Genomic DNA, 26,722 nt, shown 5'->3' with positions numbered 1-26,722 from the left:
CTTTCCTATTCACGAACCACAGTGAGTCCACAGTTAGCACCTGTACCAATTATAAATTCCTTTGCTTACTTTTCAAGGCTCTCTGTGATTTGGGCCCACCCTAACCTATTACATCCTATTTCAAACTACTCAATTAAATCTTGCGCCCTAATTAATCTTTTCACGTTACTGGATTCCCAACACCCAGGTACTCAGTCCTTCTGCTGTTGCTCATGTTATTCAGCACTTTCCCCTACCTCTACCTTCTGATCCTTCTTTGCAGTATGGAGTGTTCTGTGTTGATCCTTTCTGCACATTGAATGCATAGCCCAAGTCTTACTTGCTTTGTGAGGGTTTCCTTGACAGTTCTGTCCCGCATTAAATTGTATTTTTTCCAAGTCCTTGGCACTTTTCTTCACAGTGTAATTTAACCCTATTTATTTATGCCAGATTTCATTAGTGTAGTAAGCTCTTGGTAAAGAACTTATACCACTGTAGATTGACACATGCTCCATAATTTAGAGTCTTAGAGAGTTGCCTAGGACATTGAGAATTAAGTGACTTACCAGTGTTGTACAGCCAGTATGTGTCAGAGGTGAGCCTTTAATTCAGGTCTCCCTGACTCTCAGAATGGCTCTTTCTCTATCTGTCATGCCATCCTGCTTCTCTCCTCATCTAGGTAGTAAGATAGGACTGTCTGAATCGTGAATTTTGCATCCATACTGTGTAGTAGAGTTAGACATAGGTGTGTTCAGCATTATGCTTATTCAACAAATGTTTTAGTTCTTGCTCTTGTGCTTACACTCTGGTAAGGGTTATGGGTACTATAAAAAGAAAGGTTCTCTTAGTCTTCAGTTGGTACTTAACTCTGTTCCATTGTTTAATAAGTCATGGTTAGGAATTTTTTTCTCAGTTGTCTAAGGTAAATTTCTTTGATTGATGTTTAACCTTTGTGTATGGGTGTATGTTTCTCTTTATCCCTCTCTCTGTCTCTATGAATAATTTGTAAGATAGTCATAGTGTCTCTGATTCTCTTTATCCTCTTCTGTAAAATCCAGCAGATATTTATTAGGGTAGTAACTTTAATTACCCACCTAAAAGGATTGTAAGGAAAGAGCTTTGTAAACTGTAAAATACTATGTATAAATGAGAGCTGTTACTATCTTTAATGACTTTTAGACCTGTGCTTTTATTTTTAGATTTTTATTTATATTTTAAATTTTATTTTATTATTTTTATTTTTAGACCTGTGAGGTAGCTCTCAAAAAGGAAACTTCCTCTACCAATACAGATTTTCACCAGCTCTGCAGTTTTTGGTGTTAGAGAGTTATCTGTGAGTTCTAACAGGTTAAATGACTTGCCCTTGAGATCATGTAGCATATGTTTGTCAGAGGTGGGCCTTGAACCCTGGTGTTCTTTCCTTCATGGCTAATTCTTCACTATGCCATTATACCTCTCCTCAGTAGTAATGACAGCAGGCTTTGCTAGTGACAAATCACCTCCTTACCACTTTTTTCTTTATACTAAATGATTCCATTTTCTAAACCCATTTAATCATTATTTTCCAAACTGTTTCATAGTTTTTCATATTTTCTCTTAAGTTCTGGAGGCTATGTCTGGGTTCTGCAGTACTAACTTTCAATAAGAAGGAATAAAATTGGGAGATCACATTTTAATAACGTTACCTTTTCAACCATAGCATTTTACCATGCTCGTAGTTGCAATATTGTATAGTAAAAGAGGCTTTCTCATCCCTTTCATATCTTTTATTTATTTTTTTATTCTGCTTAATATTTTGAGTCATTAAAACAATGGCCTGTCCAATTCCCGGTGACCACTAAACCTGTAAATTATGTTTTTAATTTGCCTTTACATTGAAAGCTGCTTTTGCTTTTGAAATGTGATTTGTAACCCTAAGAGAGTTCAGTTAAAGTCTGTTCTAAAGTTTTAATTCAATGCCTATTTTAACATGGAAGTGATCCTGGGCTCTTAAAGACTATGCCAGGGGAACACAAGTTCTGGGCAGGTCCTAGCAATCTGAAAAGGTTTCTTCTAATATAGTGTGCATGTTAAAATTATCAAAGGACCATCCTAGTTCATTTTTCAGTGTTAATCATTTGAAGATTGTCCATCAGGTGACCTTTTTTTTGTGGGGGAGGGGCAGGAAACTCCTCATAAAGGCTATATGCTAAGGTAATACGGTAAGGATTTCAATCTAAGTCTGTGGAGGGTACCTACACTGATGAAATCATAGATCTTTTTATTAGGTTTAATTGATAGGGAAAATCACTCATGAAAATCCTTACCCTATAGTGAAAGCTTTATGTAACATGGTGAGCCTATAACCCTGATGTCAGTGAACCTGGACAGGCAGTCAGTAAAGAAACAAATGGCAAAGGAAGATGATATTGCTCTTCCAGCCTCAAGACTGGACAAAGACTAGAACCCGGGGAAGATTTTAGAAGTTGTTTTTGAGTGCCCTCTAGTGGAGGCCTTTCCAGTAGCTTCGAATTCTCTTTTTGATTCGTTGTGAAGTTAGGACATTTCTAATTCTGACTAATTGCTCATGCTCTCTGTAGTTTTAAAAGTTGCAGGCTTATTTACAAACACATTGAGGGCTAAATCATATAGACTTAAATGCCTTCAGCTCTTTTTCAGGCCATTATTTTGGCAGGCGTTTATTTGGTTGCGAGTGTAAATGTAATAGATTATCATAGTGATCTTCCTAATCATGACATTCATTGCTGTTCTGTCTCCTAGCCAAAATGATCAGTGACAAACATTTTCAGATTCAAAAATACATAGATATATTACTGTTGAATTTGTTTCTGAGGCTACTATAAAATTTCACAGCCTTATTTTTTGCTGGTTTTTTGTCCCTTCTCCACCACAGTACTGTATATGTACTTGATGCTTCTGTGCTAAAATAGGTACAGGAGTCTTAAAACTAAGAAAAATGAACTTTAAAATGCAGAAGATCAGGAGATGACAAAAACAAATAGGACATTTTAGTGATATTTTGTTATAATTAATTTACATGTTTAAAAATAAATTATGACAATATATAATTATAACTGGATAATTAGAGTCCAGTTTTTTACTAGCATTCTTCTAGAAGCAGCATGAGCTCCACATCACCAACTATCCCTTTAGTCTGTGTCCTGAAAGGTTTGTTAGCTAGTTCCTTTAGTTTAGGGGTCTTTTAAATTAATTCCTAGATAACTCAGAGTTGTCTTACTTAGTACATAGATGATCCTGTAAGGTGTTTTTGAGACCTTTGAGAAATTTCAGTCCTCCTTTAGTTTCTACCAAAACCCACTATTGTGCCTACAGATGATTTAACCTGGGGAACAACTATAGCCTAAAGTAAATCTATACTGCACCTCTAGGAACTTTGTAGTTTCATGTAGGTAATAAAAGAACTCAGCAGCATAGGTAGTACTTTTATCTCTTCCATTTTGATGGTTATAGTTTTAGAAGGAAGGGGGATATTAGAAGTGAACAGCTTGACAGAATGCTGTTAGGATCCCCTTTGGACAAGGGACAGACCAAAATTATCCAGAAGAATGTATCTTGTGAGATACCCTGCTGACCTGTTCAAGATCACACCTAATTTTTATTTTAGGAGGAAGGAGAGAAAGTTGAGGATTGACAAAAACCAAATTTTATGAAAGGTGGGAGAAGAAAGAAGTAGCATAGTGGAAGTGCTGCCTGGTAGTTCTCAGCTGAAAATAAAAGCAAGTTGGTTGCTAACAGTAACTAATACTTAAACTAACATACAAGAGGTAGGTAACATAAGGTGTATATCACAAAGCAGCTGTTCAAACTTAGTGTAACTGGACTAATAACTTGAATATGGCAGTTAAAATTATATGCTATTCAAAAGCGGTTGTCTACTAAACAGTGAATGGGAGGAGGAGCAGTAGCATTGTTTGTAAAGGAGATAAAAGACCTGGAGTTCTTTTCATGGACCTCAAAGTAGAAACATGGTAGAGAGTGTTTGGGAGAGGAGAAACAGAAGTAATATTACAGGAAATACATTATACACAGAATACGGATGGTGCTACCTTTTTTAAAAAAATATCAGATGATAGGGTCATAGTTTAAAGCTGGACGGGACTTTTGAGACCATTGAATCCAACCTCCTTTTACAGATGAGGAAACTGAGGCACAAAGTTAAAAGATAATATTTGAACTAGATTTTTTCTGATTCTAAGACCAGTGCCTTATCAGCGGTGGAATGGTTCATTCATCCTCCCTCTCTTCTTCTCTCCCTCCCTTCCATTCTTTGTTCCTTCCTCTCTTCCTCTTTCTTTTTTAAAATTTGTCAAATATCAATAAACATGAACATTTCAATAAGCAAAGAACAGAAAAAGAGGATTGTATGTGAAACAGAATCTCTATAACATAAGTCTCTTTGAAAATTATATGTAAAATTTAACCCAGTAGTACCAATACAGTGCTGCTTGTGTGTTTCCCCTTCTGAACTTCTGTTCTCTTCTGTATATTTTAAAGGTTTCACAGTGTTCTTTTGTCTTTATTTTTGGTATTACTACCTTCTTATTCCTTCCTGCAGTTCTCACCCCTAAATATGAAAGTCTTCTGTTGTAAAAAGTGTATATGTGTGTGTGTGTGTGTGTGTGTGTGTGTGTGTGTGTGTGTGTGTGTGTGTGTATAGATAGATAGATAGATAGATAGATAGATAGATAGTCGAGCAAAACATATTCACATGCTGGTCATATCTGAATATTTCTGTCTCATTCTGCACCAGAATCTGTCACCTCTCTGCTAGAAGTTGGAAAGCATGCGTCATCATCATTCTTCTGGAGTTGTAATTGGTCATTGCATTAATCAGTCAAATCTTTCAAAATTGTTTTTCTTTACAGTATTGTAGTCATCGTATAAGTGATTTTCTTTGTTCTACTCAGTTCAGTTTGCATCAGATTGTACAGGTTTCTCTGTATCCATCTTTTTCATCATTTCTTATGGTGCAATGGTATTCCATTAAATTCATAAACCATGGTTTGTTTAGCCATTCTCCAGTTGATGGGCACCCACTTTGCTACAACCAAAAATACTGCTATCAATATTTTTGTCCATATGGGTCTTTTCCCTCTGTCTTCTCTTGTGGGGTACGAGCCTAGTAGTGGTATTGGTGGATCATATGCATATTTTAATGACTTTTGGGATAAAATTCAAGTGGGTCATATGCATAGTTTAATGACTTTTGGGATAAAATTCCAAATTAGTTTTCAGAATTATTAAGACAATTTTGAGTATAGCAGGGTATGAAAGAAAGCTCAGTTTTTAGATTTTGAGTTCTAAATTTTACCCCTCCTTTTCCTCCCCTCTCCCCAGGATGACATGTAATCTGATATAGGCTATACATGCACAATTATATTAAACATATTTCCACATTAGTCATGTTGTAAAGAAGAATCAGAACCAAAGGGAAAAACCATGAGAAAGGAAAAAAAAAAGAGAAAATAGTATGCTTCAGTCTGCATTCAGGCTCCATGGTTCTTTCTCTGGATATGGATAGCATTTTCCATCTTTAGTCATTTGAAATTGTGTTAGATCATTGCATTGCTGAGAAGAGTTAAGTCTATCAAAGTTGGTCATTGAACAATGTTGCTGTTACTATGTACAGTATTCTGGTTCTGCTTATTTCACTCAGCATCAGTTCATGTAAGTGCAGGTTTTTGTAAAATCCTCCTGCTCATAATTTAAAAAAAAATTAATTTATTTTTAGTTTTCAGCATTTTCTTTTTTAAGATTTTGAGTTCTAAAATTTCCCCCCTCCCCCAGATGGCATGCAATTTGATTTAGGTTATCTGTGTATGATCATATTGAACATTTTTCCACATTAGTCATGTTGTGAAAGAAGAATCAGAACAAAAGGGAAAAGCCATTAAAAAAAAAACAGCAAAAGAGAGCAAAAAGTATGCTTCAATCAGCATTCAGACTCCATAGTTTTTTCTCTGAATGTGGATAGCGTTTTCTTTTGTGAGTCTTTTGGAATTGTCTTAGATCATTGTGTTGTTCAGAAGAGCTAAGTCTAACAAAGTTGGTCATTGCACAGTGTTGCTGTTACTGCGTACAGTGTTCTCCTGGTTCTGCTCACTTCATTCAGTATCAGTTCATGTGAGTCTTTCCAGATTTTTCTGAAGTCTGCCTGCTCACTAATTCTTATGGAATGATAGTATTCCATTACATTCATATACCACAGCTTGTTTAGCCATTCCCCAGTTGATGGTCATCCTTTTAATTTCCAATTCTTGGCCACCACAAATAGAGCTGCTATAAATATTTTTGTACGTGTGAGTCCTTTTTCCATTTTTATGATCTCTTTGGTATAAAGACCTAGAAATGGGATAGCTGGGTTGAAGGGTATGCATAGTTTTATAGCCCTTTGGGTATAGTTCCAAATTGTTCACCAGAATAGTTGGATCAGTACACAACTCCACCAACAATACATTGGTGTTCCAATTTTCCCATACCTTCTCCAGCATTTATCATTTTTCTGTTTTGTCATGTTAGCCAATCTGATATGTGTAATGTGGTACCTCGGAGTTGTTTTAATTTGCATTTCTGTAATCAGTAGTGATTTAGGAGCATTTTTTCATATGACTATAGATAGCTTTAATTTCTTCATCTGAAAATTGCCTGTTCATATCCTTTGACCATTTATCAATGGGGAATGACTTGTGTTCTTATAAATTTGACTCAGTTCTCTATATATTTTAGAAATGAGGCCTTTATCAGAGACAGTGGTTGTAAAGAGTCTTTCCCAGTGTTCTGCTTACCTCTTAATCTTGGTTGCATTGGCTTTGTTTGTGCAAAAACTTTTCAATTTAATGTAATCAAAATTATCCATTTTGCATTTCGTAATGTTCTTTGTCTCTTGTTTGTTCATAAATTCTTCTGTTCTCCATAAATCTAACAGGTAAACTATTCCTTGCTCTCCCTGTTTTGCTTATGGTATCACCCTTTATATCTATCTAAATCGTGTATCTATTTTGACCTTCTCTTGGTATACGATGTAAGATGTTGGCCTATGCCTGTTATCCAGTTTCCTGGCAGTTTTTGTCGGATAGCGAGTTCTTATTTCAGAAGCTGGAGTCTTTGAGTTTATCAAACAGTAGATTGCTGTGGTCATTGAGTACTGTGTCTTGTGTACATAACCTATTCCACTGATCCACCACTCTGTTTCTTTGTCAGTACCAAGTAGTTTTGATGATTGCTGAACAGCTTGATTTTAAAGAAACCGATTTCAAGGAATCCAAATGAAAGACTGTATGGGTAGAGATGCTTAAAGAATGTAATTTCTCAGCATGAGAAAGTAGTGTGAGAAAATGGGTAGGGAACTCTACTAGGACTGCCCTAAGGACACTATTGAAAGGAAATAATTATCCATCTTTATGAAAGTATTCCTGGCAACTTTATTTATAATGAGAAAAACTAGAAACAAATCATGTGTCCAGTGATTTGGAAAGGGCTGAACAAAATTGTGTTTGTATTGAAATGATTTGTACAATATGAAATTGCAAATATAAGTAATACAAAGAAATATGGGAACACATATATAAAATGATGCTAAATGAAAAAAAGAATAAACAATAATATATACACTGATTACAGCTGTGTATAAATTAATAACAGCTCCAAAATTAAAAATGCAAATCAGGAAATAATGAAAGCATACAAATTTTTATTGTATTTTATTTAAGTTATTCTACACATTTAAAAACAATTACAACATTTAATTTATGGTTTATGTAAAATCTATTTTTTATTGAAATGTTTTTGGTGGTTATTTTGAATAAGAAAATTTAGTAGAAAAAATAATATGGGTGAGGTAAATGGCAATTCTGTCTATGTAATTATGAAAAGTTATAATGAGAAAAGAAAAGGGTAAGTATGTTAAATGCAGCGGGGTGATTAATCAGAAGTTTATTCAGCTTATGTTTTTAGAAGGGCAGGAACAAAAGATGGAAGGCTAAAGGTGCATGACCAGATGTGAATACAGAATAGCACAACTTTGTTAAAATATTGTCAAGAAGGGTAGGAGGTTAGGTTTGTAAAAATGCTAATGACAACAACATGTACTGTTTTCGAAAGCGGTGTTTTGATCAAGAATTCAAGCAGGACCTGCACATGTTGAGGGGAGAAGGCAGAGCTCCAACAAGGATGATGGTTTTCAAGCTAGAAGTGGTAGAATACACATAGTAAGAAGGAGTCCTGTGGCCCAAAGAAAGAGAGAGGAAGAGATGAGGACATACCCAGCTGCTTTTGAGGTTAAATCTCTTTGTCATGTTTTAGGATTCTGAGCTGATTATATTTTTTGATGTTAGGGCTTTGGGGATACTTAGTGTCACTGCCAGGAATTTATCCATATCTTCTGATTGCCTCTCCCTGAGAACATCAAACCGAGAGGGCACAGAGCAGTGCTTAAAGTTTCTCAGCATATTGTAGGACCATTGATTAGGAGAAACTGCAAGTCATTTTTTGGGGGGATGAGGTGGGGGTGGGAGGAGGAAAGTCTCTTGTTGAAGATTTGATCATTTTCTGGTTTTGTTTTCTTTTTTTGGCGAGGCAGTTGGGGTTAAGTGAGTTGCCCGGGGTCACACAGTTAGTGAGTGTTATGTTTCTGAGGACGGATTTGAACTTGAGTCCTCCTGACTCCAGGGCCAATGCTCTATCCACTGCGCCATCTAGCTGCCCTGAATAATTTTCACAGGTTAGAAAGAGTAGGAGGTTTTCCTTGATACTTCTGTGCTTGCTTTTTCAAACTGCCAAATCTCTGTATAAAATTTGTTTCCATCTGATTGCATCTTGGGCCTTTTTGTTTTATCCTGACTACTTATATCACTCCCTTCTTTGTTCCTTAATGATACTCTCACCTCAACTTTTTAATTATCCTCCAACATTTAACAAAAAGTTAAAGTTCAAAAGGTAAAATGGAACAAAAAAAAAAGTTAAAGTTCAACCAAAAGTTGTTATGGGTGTACTATGCTAGATTCTGAGGAAGATACAAATTCTACAGAAGACATATTCCTTGACCTCATGGAAATTGTATGCTAATGGGGGTTATGGCAGATAATTATTATATGTTACAAATATATTACAAATATATTTTATTGAAGTCTGAAGTGGGAGAGAATGTCTTTACCAACTGAGTGAATCAGGAATGCTTCATCAAGGAGGTGATCTTCGTTTTGGACTTTTAAGGCTGACTAGGAACTCATTTGGTGAAGAGGGCATCACAGGCTTTAGGGAGTGTTGTGAATCAAACCAGTAAAGGAAGAAAAGCATAAAATGTGTATTGGAGAAAGAGAGAAATTCAGTTTGGCTGGAGCCTAGGATACGAGGTGTTTAAGATACAAACATTGGTGTGTGTGTGTATTGCATACATACATACATACATATGTGTGTATGTAAAATAAGGCTAGACAGAGCCCTTTGCTCCCTTCTGTTCTCTTCAGAAATAACATAATTTTAGAAATGGAAAGGACCTTTGAGATACCTGATTCACAAATGGGGAACTTTCCATCAGAAAGCCAGAGGTTGGTCCTACTAGGCCAACTAACTAACAAATGAGTTTGTTTATTAAATATAATAAACATTCTAGTTTGAATTTTGGTAATTATGTGAAAGTGACTCACAGAGAATCATAAAAGTATTTAGGTTTTAGGTTTTTAATCCATTATCAAATTCCTAATTTTACAGGGAGGGGAACTAAGATATCCAGAGTACATGCCTTCCCTAAGGTTACATAGTTAGATAGTGACAGAGCCCTGATAACCATTCCATTGTTCTTACAAATAGGTATAGTAAATTGATCAATTCCTGTCAAAAAAAGTTAATTCCAAATATAGTCCAACCTTTTTATAACTTATTTTAAAAGTTGGATAGTCTATTGATGAAACTTCCCAAAATTGAAATAATAATTCCTACAGTGTCGCTATAAAGTACTGACCTCCCTTTTCTTGTGTGGCTCAAATTGGCTCTGTAGGCTGACAGTGAACAACAGGAGTATGGTTAAAATATCTGTAACTGTGGTCTAACCAGCCTACTGAAGTGACAACCTTGAATGAGGTGCTATCCATTTGTATATGTTAACTTGGGTAGACTAGGTAGTCTTTAATGTCTTTTCCAATTCTAAATCCTATATGTTTATGTTTAAAAATTATCATTTTAGTGCGACTAGTATAGCAAGCTTATTTATATTTCATAGGATTTAGAGCTAGAAGACACCTTTGAAACATAGTTCTTTGCTATGGACGTAACATTAACTAGGATTTCTTCTCTGTAAGAAGAAGTAGTAGTCACAGGTTGCAAAAAACAAAAAACCTAATGGATATCCACCATAAATGATAAGTATTTTGTATCTACTATTTTATCATGACATTATTGCTCATGGATTTGAAAGTTCTGTATATACAAAATAACATGCTGTGATCACATGTTTGCATGTCTTTCTTAGATATGCAAATTGGATGATCTTAACGTTTAACTTTTTTTTTCCTTATATAAATAGAACTCCATTATGGTAGATCATTACTGTCTGAAGTTGATTGTAACATGAGTTGGTACTGTCCAACTTCTGAATCTTGAAGAGGGAATGATAGCTTAAAATCTGTTTTTTTAAAAAAAAAGCATACTTTTTAGAGCAAATCCAAAATCAAAGATTTGCCATTGACATACACATTTAAATTATCTTTATGCTGGTGAGTAAAATATTAAATATTATTAGAGAGTAGTTAATTTTTGATTTAGGTCCTCAGTACTTCTGACACATGAGGTAAATAATAGAAAATTCCTGATGTATCACATTGTTTGTTTTCAGCCAATCACAAGCCAGGATGTATTTTTGTATGTAATAATGGGGTTTATTGTTTAAAGAGGAGCTATAAAGTAGCACTTATGAGAAAGAGGGGACTGAGTTTCAGGGCTTGTTCATTGAGGTGTAGGGAAAATTAGCGTGGGTTGTGTTATACAGCATTTTCAAAGCTACTTTAACTTAGGACTCTGGAAATGTGTAATACTATCTTAATTGTAGGTTTTAAAATGTAGTACAGACCTAATTTAGTGCCTCTGGAGGTAAAAGCCTTTATCTTTGCTTTTACCTTTTGATGAAACAGTCTAAAGTAATAGCCTGTTGAAAGAAAAGTCACATAACAGTAAAGGAGATAGAAAAACCTATGAAAATGTCATCAAGGTACTTGTCACCATCTTCACCAATCTTCTCACCTGGCCCAGTTGAGTTGGGAACTGTAACTGGTTCCTCTTGTTCGCTGGATGAGCTAGATAGTATTTTACACCTGTTGAGGAAAATATCCAGTGATATTAATGAAATTAAAGGCATGAAGGCAGCAGTTTTAACAGTGGAAGCAAATCTTTTTGACCTAAATGTTAGAGTGTCACGGAATGAAGCTAAAATTTCATCTTTGGAAGTTAAAATGAATGAATTTTCAACATCATCATCTCAATGCAACAGGCAATTTGAAGATCTTCAAGAGAAACTACAGAATTTTGAAACACAGTCTAGGACTACTGACATAAAAATAATTGGCTTTCTTAGAAACATTGAAAAAGGTAAACTCTTGAGTGCGTTCTTCAGGTATCCATCTTACACAGATCTCAGCTCAGCTTGGATATAGCAGCAATTCATTCTGACCTTTTTTCTCATGAGTTTCTAATGAACAAATGTGAATTATTCATGATTTGAAAGGAAATGGGTTTTAATTTCAGCTCTTTTGCTTACTATTTATCTTAGTGATCTTGGGTGAAGCCTTAATTTTCTTATTTGTAAAAAATGAATTTGGACTAGTTTGATCAGTAAGGTTCTTGCCAGTTCTGAATCCTGCTAAATGATACAGAAGCTTAGAATTCTTAGAATTCCAACATTTCTCTGGGTTCTCTTGTCAAAATAATCCTTTTTAAGATCTAGGAGGAATAGTGTAAACATTACTTAGACATTTGAAGCACCTTTAAAATAAATGTCATCTTTTTTTGTATTTACCTGAATATAAACTTGATACCCAAAAAGTTATTAGCTATTGCACAATTACTTCATTTTGTCAGAAATGTTTTAGTATCTGAATATATATATGGAATGAAAACTTCCATTGTCTTATTTCTAGTTCTTATGTCAGTTTCTCTAAGAGTAGGACAAGAATGTTAATTGCCTGAATTAAGAGAAGAGGGGTCTTTGTTTCAACTCATTGTTTGACATTTTGTATTTGTGTGTCTGCTTGAGCCATTGTAACTTTTGAAGTTATTGAACTAATTTTGTTGTGCTTTGGTGTTACTAAAGGTTATCATGCCACTTGAATATTGAAACAAAACAATTTCTGATAATATTTTCAGGCATATTTTTTACTTGTAACACATTTCAGTAAAATTTGGTACATAGCTAAACAATAGATACTTAATTGTGCTGACATCTGCAGTTCAGATTAACCCTATTAACAGATAATATAGTTATCTTTCAGTTATCTTATCAATATTTTTCATTTCACTCAGTCCTGACTTTTTGTCCTCCTTTGAAGTGAAAAGGCTTTTGTTTTACATAATTAATGTGAATGGCAGTATTTGCTGTGTGCAAGGCACTTACTATGTATAGGTAGTGTCCAAGATATGCAGACTTTCTCTTCCAAAAATTTTCGGTATAGTACAGAGAATGAAAGTATATAAGTGTTAGGGTCTCAGAATATTAGAAAATAAGGAGCCTATTTAGAAAACAAAGCAACTCAGCTTAAAATGCATTCTTTCTAATAAGAGCCTAATGTAGTTACTGTTTTTATACTTCATCAGCAAATGGAATACTCAAATACTGAATCTTAAATTCTAAATTCTAATACTAAATTCTAAATGCTAATTCTTAAACTTTTTTATTTTCCATCTCAAATTTGTAGCAGAAGCGTGACACAACCCAGGTAGCTGTTTGGAGTGCTTCAATTTTCATGTCTCTTTTCTCGCTAAATAATTTAAAGGTCTGGTGAAGGGGAAAGGCCAAGGAGTTAGATTATTGGTTCATATTTTTCATATATCTTGCACCTGGCTGGCTCTCTGTACCATCATTTAGCTCATCGGTGCCCCCACAGCTCCATTTTCTGAAACCCCTTTGTAATGGCTCTGTGATCTTCCTCTTTTCCATCTTTGGTATCACTTCCTGTTTTGAAACACTGAATTTAGGTCCTCTACTATGTTGCTGTTAACCCTAAGTATAGCTTTCTCTCAGGTGTTGCATGGATGTGTTGTGTTGGAATATAACTATCAGATTACTTCAAAGCCTTCAATCAGGAGAATTGACACATTATATTCAAGCATAGACATACTTTTCTCTTTAAGTTAAACATGTAGGCATTGATTATTTTTGAGATTTAGTGAAATCTTCTTTTAATCCATGCCATCTTTAGGAACTCAACAAAGGCAGTTGTTTTCCCGACTGCAAATTGACCCGGTAGTGGAGGAAACTTTACAGATGAGTCAAGGTTGGTGATGGCTTTAAACTTCCTTTGTGGTACTGTAGTTTTCAGATCATGTATGTTTTCTTTTGTGTGTGTGCATGTGTTGAGCCTTAGAGTCTGGGTTTTTTACCTTTTCCTAAAGCTAGGATATTTAAAACTGAGTGTTTATATTTTTTGTCCCTGCTTCCGTGACGAGTTGCTACATTTATAGAATATGCATGCAGATTCTTTAGCCAGTTGATGTCTTGCTAATGATTATACCTGTTTACAATGCAGTAAGTGCGGTGTGGTTATACTGACAACTTATGGTTGATTGTATTGAAGATTATGTCTTTTCCTTACTAGGTTTCTCTCCTCTCTTTACTGTTGTTTACTTCTGTTTATAGTTTGACACATGAAATAGAATGATTACCATCATTAAGAAGCATTAAGTTCTAAGTTGCAAGTGGCACTGCAAAATGGATTAAACAGATCTGTGTTGTCTGAGAGCTTGGTGTCTTAGGGCCATAGCTAGACATTTTGTATAGTGGTTAACTCTAGACAATGATGGGACTGCTAACTAACCTATCCAGGTTTTCCAAAGGGATTTTATATCTTTAAACTATCGATTACTGCTAGTAAAGTACTTCAGATGCCTCAATTAGGACTTTTAAGAGAAATTGAATGCTTTGTGAAAGGAATAGTAATCTTGTCTCCACATGAAGATCATCAGCATCCATAGAAAGAATGATTGGCATTATTACACCTCAGGTTAAAAATGTTCTAACTGGCTATAGATACTTACTTGTCATCTGTTTTTGAAATTTTTTGAATGGTGATTATACATGCTGAATGGTCTTTTATGTAAAATGTGGCCAAATAGTCTTTTAAAACTTTGATTCTGGAAATGGACAGGTATATTTAAGAATAATTATATGTCTATGGCCAATTTTCTTGGGTCAGATTACTATGACATGGAATCCATGGTCCATGCAGACACAAGATCATTTATCCTGAAGAAACCAAAGCTGTCAGAAGAATTGGTAGCGACACCAAACCAGGAATCTGGAATGAAGACTGCAGATACCCTTCGAGTTCTTTCAGGACGCCTTATACAAACTCGGTAGCTTATTTTTCTTATTACAAGAAAGACTCCTATATGAAGCCTTTCCTGATCTCCTAGCCACCTAAAATCTACCAAATCTTCCTAAATCCACCTTGTTTTTATTTCGTATACATACTTAGATGTATATGTGTTGCTTCTCCTATTAGAATGTAAAGTCCCTACAGCTGCTAGTGTCTTCCCCTTTCAGATTTCTTTAATCTTATTTGTACCAGTTATTTATGTAACTATGTATTTATGTTGTACAGGTTGTTTCCCCCCATTAGATTGTATAATTCTTGAAGGCAGGAACTGTTGAGGGTGAGGGATTTCCTTATATAGACCCAGTGCTTAGTCAAGTACTTGGCACATTTTAAGCACTTAATAAATGTTTGTTGACTTACTGTTACATTGGACAGAGCACAGTGACAAATTTTGATTACTCTGATAATACAGTACCTTTTAATCACTTTAGTAAATGGATATTCCTTGAAAAAAGACTTAAGTAGTCATTTCTTGTTGGTAATGTTCTCAGCAAGTGAGAGAGTGATAGGCTGCTCTGAAGAGTGCTTTCAGTAGGAATTCTCAGCAATGTTTTAAAATTGTGTTCACATTTCCCTAAATTTATGGTATTTTCTATTTGTCTGGCAGAGATCTTGTACAACCAGATAAACCTGCAAGTCCCAAGTTTATAGTGACACTGGATGGTGTCCCCAGCCCCCCAGGATACATGTCGGATCAAGAGGAGGAGGACCTAAGTTTTGAAGGAATGAAACCAATAAACCAAACTGCATCCACGATCAAGGGATTAAAAGGCCTCCGCCCACAGCAGTCACAGTTGATGAGCAGGCAACTGGATGACCCAGATGGGAGTCTTTCAAATGGTGTGTTTGGAATTCAGATCATCCTTTTATAGGGAAATTTCCCATGTGAAGAAAATTTTTTGATTGGAGATTTAAAATATTCTTGTGTATGTAAAAAAACCATCCTTTCACTCTTTACCAGAAGGACTTATTAAGGAAATATGGATTCTGATTTTTTTCATTTATCTTGTAGATAAGACGTCTAGTATGAAAAGGGAAAACACAGGCATAAAATCCAAATATTACAAATATAATGGTTTTTTTGGTTGGGTTTTTTTTTTTTTTGGCAATTGGGGTTAAGTAACTTGCCCAGAGTCGCACAGCTAGTAAGTGTCAAGTGTTTGGTCTGAGAGCAGATCTGAATTCAGTATTCAGGTCCTTCTGACTTCAGGGCTGGTGCTCTGTTCACTGCACCACCTAGCTGCCCAAATATAGTGTTTTGAATGTTAAAACTAGAATAGTTTGCTATACTATACCTATTGAAGTCTGAAAGACCATTCTTGGTGTCTTTTTTTTTTTTTTAAGAAACTATAAATTGGTGTGTTCCCATAGACTTGTCAGTCTCCCTGGTAATTAAATGATTGGCCCAGCTGCTGCTTATAGCAGTGAAATTCCTCATGTTAGAAATTTCTTGCTTACTAGTTCTGTTAGGAAACCATAGCACTTAATTGAAGTATCAAAAAGATATGGTGTGTAAGGTTGAGTGCAACAATAGGTGGACTGTAAGAATTTCTAGTCCACTGCTTTGGTTTCAGGTAGGTGAATGTTTATAATTACTGCTAACTTGCTCTCTGACCTAGTCTACCTAGTAGCAACAACTTCATTATTAAAAATTTCCATTCTGATCAGAGAGAATGACAGTGAAACTCTCCAAACCTCTTAAAGGTTTATAAATAATTCTGTGATAGGGAAATAATTACTGACTCTTGAAAATAACAAAGTTTTTAAAAGTTGTGCATTTGGAGGAATTAACTATAAAGTGAGCTACTTCTTGGTATGTATATGAAAATTAGTTGAGTGCTCAAAAAATGTACCCCCAAAGCTGCAAAATTGGAATTGGCTGTCGTTGGAAGTAGTGTTTGTCTCCCCAAGGGTCACTCCTCCCTGCCCCGTCAGAGGTCTTGTAGTGGACGGTGGATGACGACTTGTCTCTTCAGGTATGGGTTGAACTAAATAATTGCTGAGGTCCTTTCTAACTAAAACTTTGTGAATCTGGATCATGAGAATCTGTATTTAAATGAAGCGGTTTATTGTGTCTTGTAGCAGATACATTTTAGGATGTCTTTTGTGATTCCATTGGAAAATCATGATTAGACTGTTAGTAATTGTCATGTAAGGTAGAGTAAATAAAAAATCCAATAGTAGGAATTTCCTATAAAAGTTAAAGGTAGCATCATCTAAATATTAAGCCTCTTGCAGTCAAAAGTAAAGAGGAGTAATTTGTATTTTTATTTTGAAGCGTTAAGATGTGTGAAGGTCTGATATTTTCTTGACTATTTTAGGTGTAGGCTGAAATAGAGAAGATACTTTAAGATATATTCGGCCTTGAAAATAGCTTAATATTGGACGCTGCTTCTGAAAAGTTCTTAAATAATTCCTTTAAATGTAGCTGTGGATTTTATACCTTCCGTTTTTTTCAGGAAACATCCTGCTGCGTTCAACATTGAAAGAAGCATAGCAATTTGATTGCTTGTGTTTGTGTGTGTAAAGTATAAGGATGATGTTTTTAAGTATCAGCCATCATGAAAGAATTAATATAGATGAATGTTAAGGATGTGGGACTCCCTGCCTCTCTCTTTCAAGCACAACTCCTCAGCAGTGTGGTTTCTTCAGGACAGCTCATTTTTTGTCATCACATATACTACCACATTAGTGGTTCTCAAACTTTTTTTTTTGCTCAAGGCATAGCATTTCTCTTTCCTGTATGGAATTGCAGCATGCTGAATGTTTAAGTTGGCAACTCTGTGGGAAAATCAGGAGACTCACACATACCCATGATATTCTATAAGTTCCATGCAGTTTGATGCACACCTAGCAAAGGCAGAAGCATAACCTACCACAGCCAATAGAAATGGGCATTTACATAAAATAACATTAATTTAGTGAAGCCTGCAAAAGGAGCATTTTATGGGAGATATTAAAAAAAAAAGATGTTAGCCAGAGAAAGCTAGTCCTATCCAGCATGACTTGACAATTATATCAAATATAAAGAAGTCTAGTGTAATTTCTCTTGAAAGTTGCCCTCAAATACTGATAAACTCTTTGATTTTCTAGTCAAGAAGCACTTGGATATATTCTGTGTATTGTCTTTTATGTTTCTTCTGTAACTTTTCTCATGAATAGGAGAAGAAAGACTTCTGTTTTACTTCCTAATTCTTTATTATAGGAAGGGCACCACACAGTTCCCTGCCATAATGTATTAAAAGCTACTTGATACCTTTTGTGTTTCTATCATTGCCCTTTCTGGATATGCTATTGCTACCTCCCATCCTTGGAGCCTTCTCTTACTTACAAAGAAAAAGTTAAGCAAAGCCAGTAGACAGTAACCATGTCTGAGAGCCTGCATTACTGATTTACTCTCCTAATCCCCTTCTTTTCCAATAAAAAGAGGGTGGTGCATTTCTTCTTTTATTCTTAAGGCCTTGTTATAATGTTTTGATTTTCATTTCTGCTTTCATGAGGATTCAAACAATTCTGTTCCAAATGTTGAAAGGTGAAATTTATTTTCCTTTAGCTCTGTTTCAGATTATCTGTTGGACCTAGGAGTTTTCTGTCCCCAGAGTTGGAAGTCCCTGTGACCACTAACAGTGTGATTTTGATGTGTTGTAAAGATGTTGTATGTGTTGGGGCAGAGGTGAGGGCATATAGTGGTAGTGGTTTTGTGACAGTTATGTGATGAGGTTTGCCCTGGATTCTCTTGTGGCTGATGGAATTTGGATTTACTCTAACATTGGGTAACTATAGTGTGTAGTTACCATATAAATCATAAAGAATGATGTACTCTAAGTGAGACATGGAATTCATTATGCCTCCTTTGCCTCCCTTTTCAGTGTTGCATTTAATTTAGGAACTTTGGGTGCAGCCAGGTCATTGTACTCTTGGTTTCTCACAGTTGGAGACATGTATTTGCTTAGAATCTTTTCTTATTAGATGTTATTGTGAGAATTGATAAGAGTTGGACAATTGGTGGCGTTTTAAAAAATCCATAATTACCGACAGTTGTTGAATCTTCTTCCTTTCACAGTTGAGATGAGTGAATTGAGTATTACACAGAAACCAGAGAAACTGCCAGAGCGCTGCAAGTACTGGCCTGCCTGCAAAAATGGGGATGAATGTGCTTATCACCATCCGACTTCATCCTGCAAGTAAGTGGCACAAAACCAGTTCTTCCTCGTTTCTACCTCAGTTCTTGGCCGAGATACTGTTTAATGTGGGGTCAGGCTGTAGTTCTGTAGTGGAATGGGTCAGGTCACATGCAGGAGAGGATAAGTTTTGCATCCTTTTTAGAGAAGCTTACTGACCAATGTTTAAATATGGTAAAAATACACGGAGATTTCTGGTTTTGTCTTTGAAAGAATCTTGTTACTTTGGTAAGATCAATGAACTGCTACAGGTTGTGTTTATCTTTTCCTGTATTCAAGTGGAGAGATTTTTAAGGCACTGAAATTTTTCTCTAAGCACCTAATATTAATAAAGACCTTAGTTATTATTAAGTTATATTAATAGATATATTGACCATTTTAAATGTTATTAGTTAATGTTATTATTAACTAAGTTATTATTAACTAAGGTCCTTATTAATAAAAGTTGCCTTTATTGAATAACATAATGAGGAAACACTGGCTTTCTGCTGAAGCTTTCTTTACTAGCCTAGTTCATTGGAACAAGCTTACTGAGAAATTTTAGTAGAATTTTTTTTTTGTTCTGAGGAGTTTGGAATATTACTCCATATTGGTATGCTCCTTACTTTAGCAAACCTGATGATATATGGGAGTTTGGATGCACAAAAAAGCAATTTTTGCTTTATAGATTCAACAGTGATTTTTCATTAGAAAGTTCTCCCGTTCAATTCAGAAGAGGTTATGCAGTTTTTCAAAAAGCCTTTTAAAAAAAATTTTAATGAAAGACAATTATACTAGCGTTACCATTCTTTGGGGTAATATCTTTATTTTGGGGGGGATTTTTAGATTTTACTTTGCACTTAACACATTTATTTTCATTCTGTGTCAAACCCACACTCCTAAAAAAATTGAAAAGAAAAACTCTTGTATCAGATGTTTGTTGTTAAGCAAAACAAGGACTTCCATTCACCCTGTCCAAAAAAAATGTCTTATCGTAGCCTCTTGCATCCACTGCCTTAGGAGTGTCAGTAGCATGCATCATCTTTGGCCCTCTGGAATCGTGCTTGGTCATTTCATTGATCCTAGTACCTAAGTCTTTTACAAGTTGTGTGCTTTTTAGTGTTTTCACTGTCTATGTTTTTCTCAGGGCATAACTAACTAATCTTTTTGGTAGTCAGGTACATAAATTGCTTTGAGAAAGTGGGTAAAGTTTGAAATTAAAATGGTAATGTGAAGGGCTCTAGCTGAACCGTGTCCCTGACAAGACCAAAGGAAAACACCAGCAAGCTTCTTCATCTTTAATCCTGCATCTGTCATCCAGCATAAGAAGATGGCTTGGTGCCTCAAGGTGCTTTTAAGTAGGACACATCAAGTGGCTGGTATTTGTTCAGTCTTTTAGTGAGTGGGGCCTGAAGTCAGCAGGATGTTTTTGGTCCTCGCCTGTTGAAGTCCCTTTAAGGGGCTCTGCAAGAGAGCCAAATCTTGCCATGTCAGAGCCATAGCAAGGGACACGGTCAGTTCCAAGTGGGTGAGTGCCTAGGGCAGTGGTTTGTGAGTTTTTTTATTTGTTTTTGGCATGGACTCCTTTGGCATTCTGGTCACTAAATGTACCCTTTCTCAGAAAAATGTTTACAAATGCATAAAATTAAAATACACAAAATTACAAAAGAAAATTATATTGAAATAGTTATGAAAATATTAGTTCCTGTACCCCAATTTAAGAACCCCTGGTTTAGGGAGAGAAACACTGTGTCACTAGGCTGCCCCACACTTAGGGAGGACCGAGACCAGAATGACTTCGGATATCCAGTGTCAGGCCTATTAGGGCCACACATGGGATTGGAGCCAACTCCTGGTTAACAATTGCTGAAGGAGGAGGCAACAGAGAAGGGGCCAAGCCCAGTTCCCATATTGGGCCACCAGGAGATGGAGACCACAACCAAGGTTTGTAGTAGAGGATAAAGCTTGGTCCCTGGCCAAGCCATGCAGAGATATCACAGGCCAATGGCATTTAACTTGGCAGTTACTGTGTGGGCAGTACCTGTCAACTACATTCAGGCAGGAGTATGGGAAGTGATGGGAGCCTGTATTTGGCACAAAGTCTTATTCCATGAACTGTAAGGCTAAGTTGAGTAAAAGAAGAAAACTGGACATAATGAAGAAATACTAAAACCTGGAAAGATTTGTATGAACTGATGCAAAGTGAAGTAAGCAGAACCAGGAGAACAATTTATACGATTAACAGTAGTATAAAGATAAACAACTTTGAAAGACTTAAGAACTCTGATCAATATAGAGACTAACTACAATTCTAGAGGTCATGATGAAACATGCTGTAAACCTCCAAATAGAGCCTGAAGGACTCAGAGGGCCTGAGGGAGGAGAGAATTCATAACTGAAAATAAAAACAAATTGAACTTTTTAAAAAAGAAGAAAAAAACTCAAGTGTTAAGCCCAGAAGTGGTAACTCCACAATAAACAGAAGTTGAGTCTTAAAATAAAAAAAGAATGGGTTGGCCACAAACCCCGAGATTTGTTGGAAGAAATGAAGCAAGAGATTAAAAAATGAAATTAGGAATATTGAAGAAAAAGTGAGGAGAAATAGCTTAGAACATAAGGTGAAAAATAAGCCCAAGTAATGGACTCCCTAAAACCAGAATAAAACAAATAGAATTCAGTGATTCAGTGAGACAAGAAATACCAGAACAAAGTTAAGACCGAAAAGAGATCATCTAAGATATTATCAAAAATAATTGGTCTAGAAAATAGCTTGAGGAGAAATAATTTAATAATAACCTAACTCCTTGAAAACCATGACCAAACTAAAAAACTGGAATATTTCAAGAAATCATAAAACTGTTCAGATCTATCAGAACTAGAGAGTGAACTTAAAATAGAATCTACCTCCTAAAGAAAATTGAAAGCACCATGAATTGTGATAGCCAAAATCAAGAGTTTCCAGGTCAAAGAGAAAACAGTGTTAGCGTCTATATGGGAATATCTTTATGCTTTGCTAGTATTATTCCACTGATTTCAACACTTGGAATGCAGTGTTTTTCAGAATATGAAATGTTAGTGAATAGAGCGCCAGCCTAGGAGTCAGGAGGACCCGAGTTCAAATGCAGCCTCAGACACTTAACATTTACTAGCTGTGTGATCCTGGGCAAGTCACTTAACCCCGATTGCCTAAGGAAGAAAAAAACCAATATGAAATGAAGCTATTTCATGACTAGATTCATAGACACCATATAAGACTTAAAAGTTTTTACTTTTTTTTTTGGCAATTGGGGTTAAGTAACTTGCCCAGGATTACACAGCTGGTAAGTGTCAAGTGTTTGGTCTCGGGCTGGATTTGAACTTGGGTCCTCCTGACTTCTGGGCTGGTGCTCTATCCACAGCGCCACCTAGCTGCCCCAGAGTTTTTACATTTTAAAGAGGCATCTTTAATGTTGCTTGTGCTTGGAATTCTTTTTTTTTAAACAAGTCAAATATTGACAACTTGGAGAAAACTCTGACTTTGTGTCATCTTTTCAGAAATGTCATATGATTAAAAACACCTATCACAAATTATAGAAAGGAAGTTATTTTCAAATCCCTTCAACAAATGCAGTGCAAATGAAATGGACATAAAAGAATGGATTGAAGTTGATGAATAACTGTAATTTTATTGCATTGGTTACACAGAAATGCTATTTTGAATGCTATTAATAATCCAGAGGAGTCTGATAGGAACAGTGAAGAAGTAGCTTTTATGACAGATGAGAAAATTGGGAACAAGACTGCTTTGGCAGCCTTTGTTTCAGTAATTATTTCTGAAGAATGATACTTGAACATCTTTTATGTGTAGCCGCACAATACTCATTCTACTTCTGTGAGTAAAGATGACAGCAGTTTTTTTTTTAAACTAGCAAGATCCAGGGCAATTCCTAGACTGACTATAATATCTTCATTTGTCTACAGCAGGAGTTAGCTAACTATATATATAGCCTGCCAATTTTTTACAGCCAATAAACTAAGAATGATTTTTATACTTTAAAATATGACAAAACTTTATTTAAAAATGTAGCTGTCATTCTTGGCTCACTTACCTTATAAAAACAGGCCATGGCCAGGTAGACTTTGCCTATCCCTGATCTATAGCATAGAATAATTATTAAAACTGGAGCCAGGATTAGTGGGTAGGCAGCTCTTGGGAACATATCTTAATACTAATCTTTATAAATGTACATGTGTTTTAGTGACGTAAAGATCTTTGTTCCATGATATGTAGCTGTTTGTGGTTTTGAATTGCATGAGTTATTGTGAAGATTGTTTCCAGCAGACAGTGTAACTATTTGAGTACATTTTGGGAAGTTTTGCCCAAGACATGCTACAATCTTGTTTTGATTTTTTGTCATGACCTAGAATCTTAAAGACAAGGTTAAATTATATTCAGATTACCTAGTTTACTTAGAGAAAAAGGCATGTAGTACGTTTGGGAAAGATGTTTTTAATGATTAAAATAAAATTTTGATGCTATTTTGTGGAGTAAGGGAGGAGACTAGATCTTTTGATTTTATTAATGTAGGGAATTCCTTCCAATAAGGAGATTTTTTTGTAGATTGGTATGAGTTGCCTGGGGCATGGAGAGATTAAGTGATTTGCTCAGGGTCACTCAGTACAGTAGGCATCAGAGGCAAGACCCAGGTTTTCTTCACTATGGTTGGGTCTCTATTCACTGTGCCCATTTGCTGAAGTTTACATCAGTTATCTAGAAAATCCAGTTTATTTGGATTAGCTGATTCCAAGTAAATAAAGTGCTACTATCCCCAAATGTCCGACTTTTAAAAATACACTTATACAAGTAATACACAAAGAAAAGACCTTGTGTCTTGTTCTTAAATGTTGCTTCATTTATCATCTTTGTTGTTCATGTGTTTCTCAAGGCAGCAAAAAATTGTTTGGTCCCCTTCAAAGAAACTCTTATAATACACCAAGAGAGGATGTCTGTATTGAGTAATATTCATTTCTTCTTTTTTCAGAGCTTTTCCCAATTGTAAATTTGCTGAAAAATGCTTGTTTATTCATCCAAACTGTAAATATGATGCAAAATGTACTAAACCAGATTGTCCCTACACTCATGCCAGTAGACGAATCCCAGTGCTGCCTCCCAAACCAGGTTAGTCACTTTTGCATGTTGCCATTTGGAATTTCTGTTTGGGCAGTTTTATATTATGGTATCTGGATTAGCTTTAATTTTGGTTTGGAGGTTTTTTTGGATGGAATAAATCATAGCTGAGTTAATTAGTGTCTATGTAAATTGTGTGCATGTGCCTGCATGTGTGTTTAAAGCAAATATATCATAAGGAGGATTTTTTTCCCCATTTTTGTGTAATGTTGTGTTCTAATTACCCAGTTTCATTGATAGTAACGTCCTGCATTCTAAGAAATAGTCATATATTTAAAGGGACCAATTCTGTCAGCTTTGGAAGAATAAATCAGGGTAACCTGTTGCAGAGCATTTTAAAATCAGTTTTAATAAAACTTTAAAACTTCTGAATTTTTACAAGCTTAACACTTTTGTCTTGGTGAATAAAAAGATGTCCATTTTAGTTTAAAAATTGTCCATTTAAAATGAATTAATTACAAATTTCATTAATCTATCCTGAATTCTTATTTTATCCACAGCACCAGCACCAACATCTTCCAGTAGTCAGCTTTGCCGTTACTTCCCAGCTTGTAAGAAAATGGAATGTCCCTTCTATCATCCGAAAGTAAGCTATGTACTCCTTTGAGATAGATTTTTTAAAAATAATTCATTTTGGAAAAAGAATTACTTAGGAATAATCCCTTAATTTTGAGTCATTCAAGGATGAATGAATTTAACACCCTGAATTGCTTCAATAACTGTTTCCATTAGAGAAAGTTCTTTGTCTTTGTTGTAACAAAGCTATTCAAAATGTTTATGGTCATTGCTTAGTTGTCTGTTTTATGTTTAATATTTTCTTGGCCTTTTTAGCTCTTAAACATTTTCTTTGCTCTTTGAATGTGACATGGGTCGAACATTTTAATGTGGAGGTTGAAGTTGTAGCCATTTGCTTTTTAGGATTCTCTCTTGTCTTAGATTTACTGATGCATCATTTCACAAAGAAGTCTAGATTTTCCATGTCATCAGAGGTAAAGATAGTGATTTAGATAAATTAGAGATAATTTACCCATGTGTTGCAAACTATGGCTCTGATACCTCTGCTAGGACTCCCAGTTACTACTTGTTACAGAGATTATGAATCCTGTTATCAAAACAGTTTGCGTTTTGGAGACTTTGGAGCTGATGGGATTGCTTATTAACTTTTAGCAATAAATTATTGACCATTGTGTGATCCTTATGTTCTCTTCATTCAACTTGTTATTTGTCTCTCAAGTCTAGTAGCTTGTATCTATCTGTGCCTGGTTAGTTTACTAATTATTGCTGATCTAAAAACAACTAGGTCTGAAACTGTGGACCTTTTATTTACATTAAATCTAATTTGTTGCTACAGGAAAAGTATCTTAAAAAGAATAATTCTTCAACCCATTTTACTCTTAGCTGTTTTACTTTTGTAACATTACTTTAGTGAGTAGACTGACTGGCAGTACTTGGTGGGAACTGAATAAATAAGACAGTGACACTGAGTTTTAGATGTGATCTTTTTTAGTAAAACTCTGTCATGTTTTATTGTTCTGTATGCATCCCTCACGTAGGCAAGAGAGCCAAGAGGTAGAATTTAACTCATAATAATACTTCTTATAAACATTAATGGGATTCATGAAATTAGGGGGAAATAATAGAAAAATACAGCTATATAAATACAGAATCTACATCTGGGGTGGAAGACCCAAAATTTACATGTTATAAAGACTCAATTGTAAGGGAAGGGAGAAATGTGTAGAAGGATCAAATATGGTTTTCTGTGGCTGGATACTCTGTGGGAGTACCTCCTGTAGGCCTATGTAACACAAATCCATTTTGTTATTAACTGGACCAGTATGAGGGTAGAGATCCTCCAGTGTTGTCACATTTGGATTTGGTCATAATTTGGTTATAGTAATACCGATTGGGGGCAGTGTTATCAAAGGCCAATCTGCCTTTATATCCAAGATGGTAATGATAGTAACTGCCTCATCTAAGTTTCTTGTAGTGAGTTTTCTTTCATCGCTCAGTAAGTAAATAGTCTCATACTTCAGATACCAGCCTAGTTTCTTCATCTATAAAATGAAGGGTCATTTAGATTATCTCTAGAGGCTCCCTTCTATCTCTCAACCCTACTAAAAAGACACTGTCAGTTTGGACTAACTGGTATGCCTGGCCTTGGAGGATATTTAATTTACTAAAGTTAAAAATTGTTTTAAATTTTACTTTGTCTTGAAAGCAAAGAAAGGATATACTACATATGATTAAAAATATTAGCCATATTTTTTTCCATAATGTAAAGTTTTGTCATAGGATTGAAAAATCTAGACCTTCAGTTAAGCATTTATTAGGCACTTACTATGTACCAGGCATAGAATGAATATTTTTTCACATTTTACTATAAGTCACATATGAAAAGTATGAGACAGCAAGTTAAAATGAAAATCATTGATCCTTATCACTAGTGTTTACTTTTCTTTAGCTCTTTGATATGCATGGTTAAGGGATGAGGATTTTATGGGCCAGATCTTTGAGTATTACATTTTTATATATTGACAAAGCCAATAAAAAAAAACAAAAAACCAAACCTTTGTCTTTAGCACTGTAGATTTAACACTCAGTGTACAAGACCTGACTGCACATTTTACCATCCAGCAATTACTGTGCCACCACGTCATGCCTTGAAATGGACTCGACCTCAAACCAGGTAAAATCAAAATGAGTTTTGATTTTAGCATATAGTGTAAGGAGTGTTGGGCTTAGAGTCAGCAGGACTCTCTGGGTTACTCTTAACTCAAGTCTGAGAGATCTTTTAAAATGAACCTTTAATCTTA

The 26,722-nt window shown here is 35.3% G+C and overlaps 1 protein-coding gene across 6 annotated transcripts in view; it reads left to right on the top strand.

Moving 5' to 3' along the window:
• ZC3H14 (zinc finger CCCH-type containing 14) overlaps positions 1-26,722 on the top strand; it is a 60,785-nt gene that overhangs the window by 22,164 nt on the left and 11,899 nt on the right. For 4 of the 6 annotated variants that reach the window (XM_021000375.1, XM_021000376.1, XM_021000373.1 and 1 more), the window contains exons 10-16: positions 13,404-13,478; positions 14,397-14,556; positions 15,187-15,419; positions 18,643-18,763; positions 23,761-23,897; positions 24,407-24,492; positions 26,489-26,595. In XM_021000375.1, coding sequence (XP_020856034.1) covers positions 13,404-13,478; positions 14,397-14,556; positions 15,187-15,419; positions 18,643-18,763; positions 23,761-23,897; positions 24,407-24,492; positions 26,489-26,595 — 919 coding nt within the window. Of the gene's footprint in view, positions 1-10,843; positions 11,578-13,403; positions 13,479-14,396; positions 14,557-15,186; positions 15,420-18,642; positions 18,764-23,760; positions 23,898-24,406; positions 24,493-26,488; positions 26,596-26,722 lie in introns of those variants that run through there. The other 2 variants (XM_021000379.2, XM_021000378.1) reach the window with 2 other exon arrangements.

Source organism: Phascolarctos cinereus, unplaced genomic scaffold (genome assembly GCF_003287225.1).
Source record: "Phascolarctos cinereus isolate Bilbo 61053 unplaced genomic scaffold, phaCin_HiC Scaffold_3;HRSCAF=262, whole genome shotgun sequence".
NCBI lineage: Eukaryota > Metazoa > Chordata > Mammalia > Diprotodontia > Phascolarctidae > Phascolarctos > Phascolarctos cinereus.
The sequence above is the reverse complement of the archived record's forward strand: the minus strand, read 5'-3'. Positions and strand labels throughout refer to the sequence as shown.